Below are 13,000 nucleotides of genomic sequence, written 5' to 3'. Positions count from 1 at the left end.
TTTGCAGTTTTTCCTCTGCACCAGTTTTAATTGTTTATTTTCGCGACCGATTTTGTATCGATTTATAATACAATTAAAGGATTTATAAAAATAGGGTAGTAACTGAACTGGTTTAAGAAACAAAACTGAATTATTAGTCTATAACCGGTTCATTACCGATTCATAACCTATCACTTCAAAATTATTCCACAAACTGCATAGAATACAAGTGAATGTTGTACAAAACTTTGACTTTTTAACATTCACATCAAATAGTCCCTTCATTCGCATCATTTACCGTTTACCGGCTCTTAATCCTCTAACGGTGTTTTCTATAATATGCGAAAAAAGTTCGAAAACAATGTTTTCTAGAATAATTATGATCCAATAAAGTCGAAAAAACCATCCATTCTTCATTATCTTTTTTAGTTTAGGCGCTAGGTGAGAAAATATAAAAATTTTTTGAAACTCTTTTTGCTTCTAAAATTCACATTTTTAGTTTTCTCAAATTTTTTAAATAAAATATACAAAGTAGAATTACATATCTTTCAGTAAAATATAAATTTATTTTAATCAGATAACTTTAAATCGGTATTTTTTATGGAAATTTAAAATGAGTTTTTTTGCACAAATATTTTTTGTTGCTTTTTCTCTGACCTGTCACACAAAACTGAGAATAGCAACAAAACGAAGAGTCAAAATGAGTTCAAACTTTCAAGAGATGTTTATAAGACTATTACCGAGGACACTATAGCGCTTTTAAATAAATAAAACCTTTATTGTCGCTGTAAATGTGATTTTTGTGAAGACCGCCTGGAGGCGGTCTTACCCGTTAGAGAGTTAACCGATTTAAGCTGATTCATAAATCACTCAAAAGATCCCCCAAAATAGTTTTAAGAGTAATAGAATTTATTTTCGGACAGAAATTACTTATCGGTTTACAACCGATTCATTACTGATTGCGAGAATACGCGTACCAGAATAACCGCTTTTAATAAGTGTTCCAAGAATTAGCTAGATGGTTGCAAAAATTATCTTAGATATGAATGTCGTTTTACTTTGTTCATTATCCACCAAAACCAAAATTTTTAATATTTTAAATTACTCAACACAATTGTTTTCTTCTTGGGTTCCCAGGATCTCAAAAGAAGAAAGAGTTAAAGAATTGTGTTCTATACTACTTTCTTTACTGGATCGAACGTTTTTATTGCGTTACAAATATACCGTAAAACTTTGTCTTGAATCTTACGAGTCTCGATATTTCATGAAAATGCGTCCTGGTTATGGAAGCACGAAATAGAATCTATCACATTACTAACCTGATGGAGCGAGGTTCCAAATTTGGCACTCTAATATTAGTTATAACAATCTAATATTGGTTAGTGTCTCAATTTTGTCGATGGATTCCGGGAGGCGGCTTTACCTTGTATAACGTAGTAGCTTTCTGTTTTAGTGTTTGTGTACCGAATTGACAATGAGGATAATGTCCTAGAAAATCCTCTAAGTCTTGTCTACCTACTCCTAAAAATGTATGAATATAACACAATATATTTCCCGGATGTTTCAAGATAAACTTAGTGGAATATTGACTTTTATTTGCTGTTCTACATATTTTGTTTTATGCATAACATAAAACATTTTCCTTGACAGCCACTATTGTCACAATTTTCTATCTTTGGCCCATTGTGAAAACTGATTCGCGGAAGAGGTGTCAGGAGTTTGTGATTGGTTCTTTGAATGTTTGCAAGAGTTAAAATTAGTCAAAAGTGCTAACACCCGATGTAAAATGATAGAGAATTAAAAACGTTTTAAATTGATTTTTTTTGAGGATTTGAAAATATCAGTTAAAGTCTAAATGTCCTCAAATATTTTACTTTAAATTATTATCTCTCATATCTTCAGTTACATTAAATTATTGTTATATTTTTTTCTATTTTACTGGTATTTCTAAATACTTTTTATATGTGAAATTACTTTGTAGCCTGGATTTTTCATAATTCAATTTTTGCATTTCCCTTGGCATTTCCATAAATTGACAGTAAAAATGTTTTATTGTGTGCTTAGATATGTAACTTTCTATTTCACAAATGGCACAATGTAGTGGTGCATTATTATACATTTAGCTATAATTTTTCTTCATATTTTTTACACTTGGTTCTTTCTGATACTAAAAAGGGAAATAGTGTTTCGTTCTACAATTAATCGGACCGGCAGATTCCTCGTTGGCTTAGAGCGTTTAAAGCTTGAAGAATAATGCCAATATTCATAAAATTAAGGGAATATTACAAATTCGAATATATGAATTTATTACTGAATAAGTATTTGATGAACAAATAACTAATGAATATTTCATGTTACCAATATTACGAGAGGTCTGTTCAAAAAGTAAGGTGAATTTTCAAATGTTGAGGGATAAGTACATTCTCTTCTAGCTTTTTTTATTTTTATGTTGGTCTACATGTCCCTATAACATGTGCTGACACAATCAGCCATTTAGCATTTTTAGTTAGTGTTTTATATGTACAAATATTAGACCAATTTTAGTGTTCTTGGAGATTTTTTTGCTATTGAAAAAATGTATAAATAAAGCTGTTCTAAAATTTGTGAGAAAAAATACAATTAAAAAACGTTCCAACGCACTTGAAATGTTAACTATGGTATTTAGTGAGACTATTTTGAGCAAAAAAAATGTATAAGTAGTCTAAGCTCTTCAAAAAACGCCTAGAACATGCAAATAACGATGATCGCCCTGGATCTCAAAAACCGATGAAAACGTTGAAACAATGAGGAAAATTGTTATGGGAAATTTCCAGATCACTTTTAAAAAAAGTTTCTGAAGATATCGATATACCAGTTGATTCATGAAATGTAATTTTTTTTTGGGTTTTTTTGGGCATGAAACTTGTGGAATCTAAGTTTACTTCGAAAGTTTGTTCACACATTCGTGTTTGTTCGTGATTTTTTGCTCAAAACCAACTCCGTAATCACACCTTAGCCACTGTTTTTACCGAAATTGGTCGCCAAGGACTTTATTCTGTTCTCAGAACTGAAGGAACCCTAAAAAATAGTGTTTTGTTGTCATTTAGGAGGAAAAGACCACATCGTTGGTAGAGTTCAAATCCATATCAAAATGCGCTTATCAGAAAGACTTCAAAGATTGAAAAAAGCTCAAGCGTAAGTGTTATATCTGAGGGGAATTACTTTAAAGGGGACAAGACAGATTTTGTTGAATAAAGAAATATTTTTCGAAAAAAATAAAAATTAACCTTACTTACAATACACCTCGTCTGTATAACTCTATAAATTGCAGTTCAATTATAGCACGTATTTTTTCAGTTTTCAAATTAATAATTATTTTTAGTAATTTAATTTTCACGGATTTTCATAGAATTCTCTAATTCTCGAATGCATCATAGGTACAATTTTTATTGTTGAACGTTTCTCGAGAACTTGAGTGTCTTCCAAACTCTGTATGCAATTAGCTTTTATCTTTTATAATTGTTTGAATATTGAATTTCCTATGAGATGACCGATTCTCTTCGAACATAATGAGATTAAACTGTATTCATCCTACTCATTTCCACTTCCATTAATGATTCCCATAAAATGATACTCTTTTCTGCAGCTTCAATTTTCTTTCATTAACGTTATAGATGATAAAGAAAGATGTTTATACTTCCGCTTCTCCCGTTAAAATTCTCTGCCTGGCAATCAATAAATATTCTTGTGAATACATAATGGGGGGTTAAAGAAAGTTATGAAATTGTTCTTTTCGAATAATTGACTGTTTATTATTCATGAAATTTGAGAAAGTTTTCACCACGTTAGGGTTGTTCACAAAAATTTTAGAGATATATTTCTATCAATTTTATTGAATTTTTAAGTAAAAAAAATCACTACCAACATGCATTAAGTAAACTGTGTTTTGTAATAACAGTATATAATTTACAATAGATGGAAGAATCTTAAGAATCTCCGAGTGTTTCTTAAGATAGAATGAAACTCGATTATTTCGATTACTCGAAACTGTCTTATTTTAAAACCGCTAAAAATTTCGTTTTAACTTGTGTGCATTATAATTTTAAAGAATCATTGTATTTTTCTCTAAAACTGAAATTTGCACTTATTTTACAATCTCTTTTGTGGATTATTTTAAAATACATTTTTTTTGTAATCAAATGTTTTTGATTACTAAAATACTTTTTCACCTATTATTCTATTATTGTCTTTATAATAGATTTGTGAGAATGCATTATTGTGGAAAATTGAATAATGTGCCAAATGCACGTGTTCCATTTCGATAAAATAAAGCTGAAATTGAATTTGTTGTGCATCAAAGAAAATGTGTATTATGTCCTATATACCACATTGTGGATATACTTATAATATATACAATATACAGAGTAAAGTGTGAAGAAAAATTTTACAATTATGTTAGACATTACAGAGCAAAATATGAAGTAGGGTAATGTTATATAAGAATTTCTGTATTTAAATTAACCCAGTGCGTTTGAGCTTTAAAGGCTTTTTTACATACACGTATTGCGTTTGTCTCCGACATAATATTTTATTTTAGTTGCGATGATGAAGCATTTATCTGCATAACCTTCATATAATTTACTTACATTACCGGTAATAAAAGTAATGGATTTAGATTAGTGGCATTAGGTGAGACGTGGGACTCTAATCTAAATCTAATACAAACAAAATTTCAAATCAGAGGTGAGCAAAAACCGTTTGAAACCGAACAAAAGTCAAATGAAAATTGTACGTCAATCGTCAAAACGCTACCTGGACAAACATATTTTGACGTTTATTCGGTTTCAAACGGTTCTTGCTCACCCCTGTTTCAAATACTTCGAATGGGTTAAAATTCTACCAAAGTGCTTAACTTATATTTTGATCGTAGAATCTTCTATATATTTTTTAATTAAAATAAGTAGCTTTGGAATCAATATATAACTTTTACTAAGCTTATTAGACCGCCCAACCCCAAATCATCGTACTGGTATAATAAATAATATATCACTAAAGATACGAACTATTTATATTTACATAACACTAAGAAATGCATCTGAAGTGCGTTGCAGCTAAGGTTCATGTTCATACTTTTCTAATTTAAGTCGTTAAAAGCTAGTCTGTTTTTCGGAATTTAACTGAATTATGTTTACTTTCTTAGACTTGAATTTTTGTGAATTTTAATGAGTACTTTCAGATGTTATTAATTCAGATTTTATGCAAATAATGGTGTTGAAATATTAATAAAAATTTAAACTCTTTGCAAAATCTGTTTGGATCAATATACCAATATTCTAATTCTGTGTTAGTCGCATCGAGTTGACACGGTTGACACACATTTAAAATGTCATTTCTAATAAGTCGATCTTGGCTTATCAGCTTTGAAGAGTTATCATTATCAGTTATCAGGAATGCTTTTCATATCGACAGTCACATTACATGCTGCTCTAAGTTAGTTTAGAATACTGTTACTAATAGACTGAATACATATCTGATAAATAAATACAATATCATAATGTTATGTACATTTTTTTATAAAAACTTACATGAGCAACATAACATATTTTCCTAGCTGTAAATGATTCTGTAGGTAATTCTGTAAATATAGCTCGATGCTCCCTTTTCTACTTCCCTTTGGTTGTCCCGAGACTTTGGACAACAAATACATATAGTTATTTTTGCAAAAACAGGTCATTCAATTAGTCCGTAGGTTGACCCAAGTCACGCATCTTTCAAATGATACGTGTTAAAATTTAACAGGAACATGCCTAAGTAATTTTTTGAAATAGAAAATTCTAAATTTAGATTTTTGATTAACACTATTATTTACGAAAGAAAACGATAACCTAAATAAAATGTTATGATAGATAATTATTAACTAGACTCTGCATCATTAATTGGGATGATTGATGATTCAGATTTAGTTTTCGGGCTTTAGGTGTGGTAGGACGACGAACAAAAATGGCGCTGCATAATCTGGCCATGGCCATCCAAAAAATGTCAATATTTCAGAAATATTTGAAAAATAAACTATATTGTATTGAACGATCCTAAAGTGAAATCAAGGAAGACAGCTAAGATCATAAGGATGTCATATTGCCACTCGTTCAATCTCTTGCATCATCTTTTGAGTATGAAGAAGCTCTTAACGCAATGGCTGCCTCAGTTGCTCACTTTGGACCAAAATCAAAAAAACAACATTAAAGCAAAATTTCATGAAATTGGCTTTGTGAACCTCACTGAAAAAAAAAGAGGGTTCGATTAACTTTTTTCCACGTAACTTTAACACTTTTTAGGTGTAAAAATATATCAACATTTTTTAATGTTAATTTTACACCATTTTAAGTATAAAATTAACATGAAAAAGGGTAACTTTAACCCATAATACACCTAAAAAGTATAATATTAACACCGATTTCGGATCAATAATGCAGGGTAAAATTAACATTTTCGGAATATTATTTAAACTTTTTCGGATTTTTCTTAGTGTGGTACTTCAGCCACTATATTCAGAAGACTAGAACACAAGAAAGACTACTCGAAGAGATGATTTGCCGATCATCAATTTTACTTAAATGACGAACTGAAATCTGAAATTTTGGCCTATTTTGAACGATTTTCGAAAAGCCTCCTTTTTAAACAGGATAAAATACTTTGATAATTGTTGAAAACGATACAGTAGAGTCTCGCTATAGTCCATATTTGGTTTCAAATTTGACACTTGGGTCGCACTATAGTCCATGTAATTTTTTAAAATTATCAACGATTTTTAGTATTGAAATTGCTCGACGGCTTCCACTTTCTTTGCGATTGTGGTACTTGTCCTTGCTCTCTTCATGGTGGATCACAATTATCACAACTACTTAATAAAGTTTGCCAAAAATATTAAAATAATTATGCATGTCGCATACTTAAAAAACATAACCTAACTTAATATCAGTGTTTTGAAATCAGCGGTCGATAAATTGTGGACTATAGAGCGATGGCTTATTATTATTACAGAATATCTTATTGAGCTACTTTTTGTACATTTACACAGAGCGATGGCTTATAGCGAGACTCTACTGTATATCGACTTTTATCGGTCTCTTCTTTATAAAAAAAAAGGACTTTCACCAAAATTTGTTTTCTTACTCAACTTACGGACATATTAAATGGCCTGCTAGAATAATATGTGATAAATTTAATAATTTTATCACAACATTCCATGAGGAACTAGACCTTCCCGTAACTTTTATTATTACTTTTCTCGTCTATGGATGGCGTTGTCAGTCCCGTGGAATAAAGTGCAGTGGACCTCACTGGATGAAATTCAAAAACCTTTAAGGCCAGAAAATTCCTGGCGACCTAAAAAGAATTCGAACCCACGTCATTTGCATCATAAAGCGAGTGCCCTACCACTTGACAAATTGAGTGCTACAATAATATGTAATGTAAGATTCGAGAAAAGAGAGATATAAAGGGAAAACTCTTCTTTTAAATAGAACAACGGTTTTAATTCATAAAATGTTAATTCATGATTGAAAAAAATGCGTCTTCTCTCTCCGACAAATTGAACAGAACTCTATATATTATTTGTTCTACTGATCGGGGGTAATACGTTTTCAGTAAAATCATTCCAAATTAATTTCCACATGTAATGCAAAATTCTCTATATTCTTAGTAGAAAACATATAAATCTTCGGAAGTTGTAAAAGATTAATTACAAAATGACAGAAGGGTAATTTGAAACTTCGAATTTTGTTCACTAAAAAAATATTAAGCATCTAGTTGAAATGTGAAAATGGCTAGTAAAACTCAAGATAAAATAAAATTGAAAAGTTTATGAAGCAGCAATCGCTTCACTTTATATCTCTCAACTGGAATTTGCTTTACATTTCGCTGTGGAATCATTCAATTGTTTTTTTTGCCACCGGGTTTTTGAAAGAGGTCCAATAATGTAAATTGATTGACATTTCTATAATATACTTTCTCATCAACTTATTTTGTATCGACATAACATATTCCTTATGTGATTTAGATTAAAAGTGTCTTTATTAAATAATGCTAATTAAAATAGAAAAGGGTTAAATTTTAAAGCTTTCGGTGCAATTTGCAAATGCATTATCACTAAAACTTGGATAAAAATGTATTTAACAGCACGATTATATATTTTATTGTTAGAAAAATAAGAAGTTAAAAGTGAGAAATTCCTATAATATCGCATTACATTCATCTTTGGGTTGCTTCTTTTCCTGTAATATATATAAATAATTCAGAGGTTCGAGTTCATAAGAAATATACGGAGTTTCCGGTTAAACTCCTCGTTCAGAACTATATAGAAATATATGTAAAGTATAACTGTAAAGACAATTTATGCATTACTTATCCATCTGCAGAACGCTTTCGCCATCTGCATCGAGTGCAGCCAGCCAAGAGACCCTGAATCAGAGTATGGGACCGTCCTCGAGGACTAGTTCGTTGGCCAGGCCGCAATCTCCATCTCCGTCAGTCGTCAGTGAGCGAAACGAAGCGGATATTGCTGTAAGTATCCACTGAGTTATTTCTAACATAAAAACACTTGTTCATCATTTACCATCATCTCCTGAAATTTATTTCGACTTTCACAGTCATCTCAACTTAACTGCATTTTAATATTTAATTATTCAAACTCGCACAACACTTCTTGATGATTGCTGGTGTATTTATGAAAAAAACACACACACAAATGGGTGGTCTCGTGGAATGCACACTTTTATCACCTGCAATAATACATGATGACTGTTTATGAATTTTTTGTTCACCAAAGCTATTCAAATATTCAGAGGGTATTTCAGTTTAAAGAATTAAAGTCTCTTGTGGTTAAAATATTGATTTAGTTCAAATAGTAAGAGACATAGGTAGCACATCAATAAATCGAAGTAGTGTTAGATACCAGTAATCAGGATACCCCATAATTACAACACAATTCTCTAGTTTGAAATACGTTCAATTATATATCATATCAGTGCAGAAGAATTTTATAGAACCTTGAAATTCTTGTACTTAATTGAGCGATTATTGTAAAAGTAGAACAAAAATACATAAAATGAAAATATAACGATCTTAATCAACAATAACTTATTATAATCTACTCTTATTTATCTGCATGTAGTAAATAATTAGCTCCCAATTTATACATCAATTTTAAAATTTTAAATTAGACATCCTTATTGATATCGCAAATGACTAAATAAATTTTGCTAACTTTGAGAAAATTTTTATTAGAGATAATCGTGTTGATAAAGAAAACTATTAAACGTTTATAAATATAAATTAAATTTGCACAATCATGATTCAAAAATTAAATTGTTTCTGTTTTCAATTTTCCTGTACTTCTAAATTGATACAGAAGATATCACTGAATTATGTCATAAAAGTCTCAAAAGCTGAGTTTCTTTGTAATCTCGATTTCTGTGCTCCGAGGTGAAAACTGACCTCGTCAGATCGGGCCCAAATTTTGGATTTACACGTTTTAACACTCATAGATCACGAACATCATATGAGCTAAAAATCGATAAATATCCGAAGCAACGGTTAAGATCAAGTTCTTGGGTAAAATAATTGAGAATATTATGATCCACATTTCACCCGTATCTTTTATCACACTTTATCGAAATCCTAGATATTTTGGTTTGAAGTTTGAACGCAAAATTTTGATTTAGTTATGTAATAATTTGAATCAAATTTATTGAATAATACCTTCCAACTTCAGTTCCAAATCGAATTTGCATGCAATCCAAGTTTTCTTACGTTCAGAATCCCCACAGACAATAAATTGATTGAGACTTCTTACTATTATTAGCATATTGTTTATTTATAAACTTCTTTTGCGGTACAACTTATAGGGTCAACCATCGTATCCACGACTTTAAATATTTCATAAAAGTTCGTTTTCCACTGCGTTATTTTTTTTGTTTTTGTGTTTAAGATGATAACCGAATTGACAATTTATTTAAAAATCTCAAAAAATCACCTTGGCAGCTTAGAAGCAATATAATAAGTGAAAGGTGGAAAATTTAATGGCGTCAAAAAATAGAGGGATTAATAAATGCTCTATCGATTGAGTTCAAGCAATAAAATATCATGTGACCTATGATAATGTTTTATGAAAATAAGTTTAAAGGTAGACAGAAAGAGCTACACTTTATGGAAAGATGAGCATAGATAGGGTAGAGTCAGTACTTTTCGCCACCATTAAGCTTTAGGGGCCTCGTAAGGTGTGATATTTTTGTCAGACTAAAATGAATTTTTGTATAAAGATACTTTGAAGCAATATCTATCTATATATCTAGGATACGTCTCGAGAATTTTAGAGAATCTCATTGAAAAATGTGCATTTTCCCCAATTATGCTTGTTTCAGTACTTTTCGCCACCTGTTTTAAAACGAATTTCAATTAATTAAGAGACATAATAACGTATTGGGATATTAGAACAGAACGTATTATGAGTGTTGAAATGCTACTTATTCTTAAATGCCTTAAATTAGTTGTTTTATATTAGGTGGCGAAAAAGTGCTTACATGGCGAAAAGGGCTGACTCTACCCTAGTTGCTGCCATAAGGGTTCTACTATGTTTGACAAACTATAGTTTCATGAATAAAGAAATTTGTTCTCATGAACCTGGGTCCGAATTATTAGATGCTTAATTATTAAGTTAGACATTTATTCAAGTGAATGCACATCTTTACACCCTTATCTCTAGGAATATTTTTCTAGTTATTTTTAAATTTAGGAATGTTTAAGAATCATTAAGATATGAATGTCGACCATATACGAGTATACCAATAATCTTGAAAAATTTCTTTCAAGGTAAAACTTTTCGTCTCCTTAGAAGTGTAGGTGAAGGCTTTCTGGTTTCGCACATACTGTGGCTTCGAACATTATATTTTCCCATATTCTTTAATAAAATTGACCTCATGGCAATATATTTTTTATATAGGTCAGATTTACCTAAGGAATATGGAAAAAAATGAAATGGGGTGTTCTAAAACAGAGTGTGTACATTGTACAAAGGCTGTCCTATTTCTCAACCGATTTAGTTGAATTTGATTATAATTAGAAAATTATTACATTTCTAAATACTCTGAAATGCTTAAAACGTAGGATTGCCATCATACAAAAAAAGGTCATAGAATATGAAAGCTTTTATTAACTTTATGAGATACGTTGTACTCTGTATTTCGGAACTTTAAAGATTTTTTTCAATTAAGGGAGAGTGAGGAAGTTTCACACAGCTGTACTTTTTTCAGAATTCATTTGCTAAACGAGTATGAATCATATTCAAACAAACTATGTTTCGATATTTTCTCTTGAATATTGTCTGTCTGAATATATACAAGACAATTCCCGAATTATTATTTTTCGTCTTGAAAATCTTTATTTTCGAAAGTAATAGGGGAAAGTCCCCATGCTTGATACTGTAAAATGATTTTCAAGGTTTGTGGTTATTTTCTGATTAACACACAAACCGAAGCGATTCTTCCACTATGACAAAAAAAATGCCTCACTTATTAGGTTCATAATCCCACCTCAAATAGTTCCTCGAAAGCCTTAGATTTTCCTCAAGAAGAAAATAGAAATTCAGTGGCGATTTTTATACAAGTTGGTTCCGGAGCCTTCCTGTATAATAATTGATTCGACAATTCGGAGGCCCATATTCACTGCAAAAATTTTACCGGATACAAAAAAATGCACATGAATATTTAAACGGAACTCTAATCTATCTGCTTAAATCGTTTGTAAGACTGGTTATTAGTTTTAAAATCACTCTTATATAATTTTTCTAAGCCATGTTTAGGGCGCTAGCGAAAACCATTTTTTTTCACTTTGAGTCCATGAAAATGTCACTCTTCAACCTTAAAATTCAGGCAACAGGGTTGAAGGCTAATGTCAATTGTCGATAAAATTGGAGGATTACAATAGGTGTAATTATGAAAGAATCACATCTAATGATAGAGTTGCCACATTTAAATTATCACTCATGGACCCTTCTTAAAATATAGGATGGACACAGATAGAATTTATGAATTTGTCACCACCCTCAAAAACAGTGTCTTCAATTAAAAATATTTTTACATAAATATTAATACTGATGAACCCTCTATGTGCCTATGATAGTAGTTTTCCTGAACAGCGACATTAATTAAGAAATACTTATGAAATATCATGTATCGAAATTACAGTTTTGGACCAATTTTTGATTTTTGCTTCCTGAAATTAGGAAAAAAGAGCTGGGATCCTAATTTTTTTTAGAAAATGTGAGTCTTAGGACCAGCTATTAAAATATATTGCTCTGAGTCACAATTATTAATTAACGTAGGAAAAAAATAGTTATTATCAAGCTTGGATCGTATCAAGCATGGGCACTTTCCCTTACATGTGTGAAACTATCCCAACATTCCCTACTGTTTGGCTCGTTAAGCTTCGTTTTGGGCAGTTTTGCTTCGAGATTTTAGCTGTAAGAGTTAGAAAGTATATCAATTGCCATAATAAATGAAATTGATGCAAGAGACGAACGAACACTATGGCGTTGTGGAAAAGCTTGATACTTCCAGAACTTGAACACTCTGTATTTACAGATTCAGCAAGGAGTGTTTACCACGGATAGCTCCTCTATGTCTGGTCAAGTTTTTTTTCCTTGGTGCCTAGTGGGTGCAAGTGAGGGAATAGAGCGAAAAATGTGTTTTTAAAAATACTTTGACATACTCCCTGTTTGTGGAACAGTACCAGTAGAAAGGGTTAAAAGTATGATATTGTAAACAACCTTTATGCTATTCTGTAAATAATCATTAAATGTGAAAGCTATGTGGAACAGTGGGCATACATTAGGAGGACATAAGGAATGGGGAAATACATGTTAGATAAATCACGAAATTATGTGCGGTTTTATTGTACGATTAAAGTATATTGATTTTGTTGCATGCGAGGAAAATTGATTTAATTTCATTTTGTGATATAGGCTATATATATTTAGAATTAATTT

General features: G+C 30.8%; 1 protein-coding gene across 19 annotated transcripts in view; it reads left to right on the top strand.

Annotated features, from left to right (window-relative positions):
• Positions 1 to 13,000, top strand: part of LOC129802195 (calcium-dependent secretion activator) — a 211,057-nt gene that overhangs the window by 129,850 nt on the left and 68,207 nt on the right. For all 19 annotated transcript variants that reach the window (XM_055847982.1, XM_055847964.1, XM_055847920.1 and 16 more), the window contains exon 3: positions 8,376 to 8,520. In XM_055847982.1, the coding sequence (XP_055703957.1) occupies positions 8,376 to 8,520 (145 nt within the window). The remainder of the gene's footprint in view (positions 1 to 8,375; positions 8,521 to 13,000) is intronic.

This window comes from Phlebotomus papatasi, chromosome 1, assembly GCF_024763615.1.
Source record: "Phlebotomus papatasi isolate M1 chromosome 1, Ppap_2.1, whole genome shotgun sequence".
NCBI lineage: Eukaryota > Metazoa > Arthropoda > Insecta > Diptera > Psychodidae > Phlebotomus > Phlebotomus papatasi.
The sequence above is the reverse complement of the archived record's forward strand: the minus strand, read 5'-3'. Positions and strand labels throughout refer to the sequence as shown.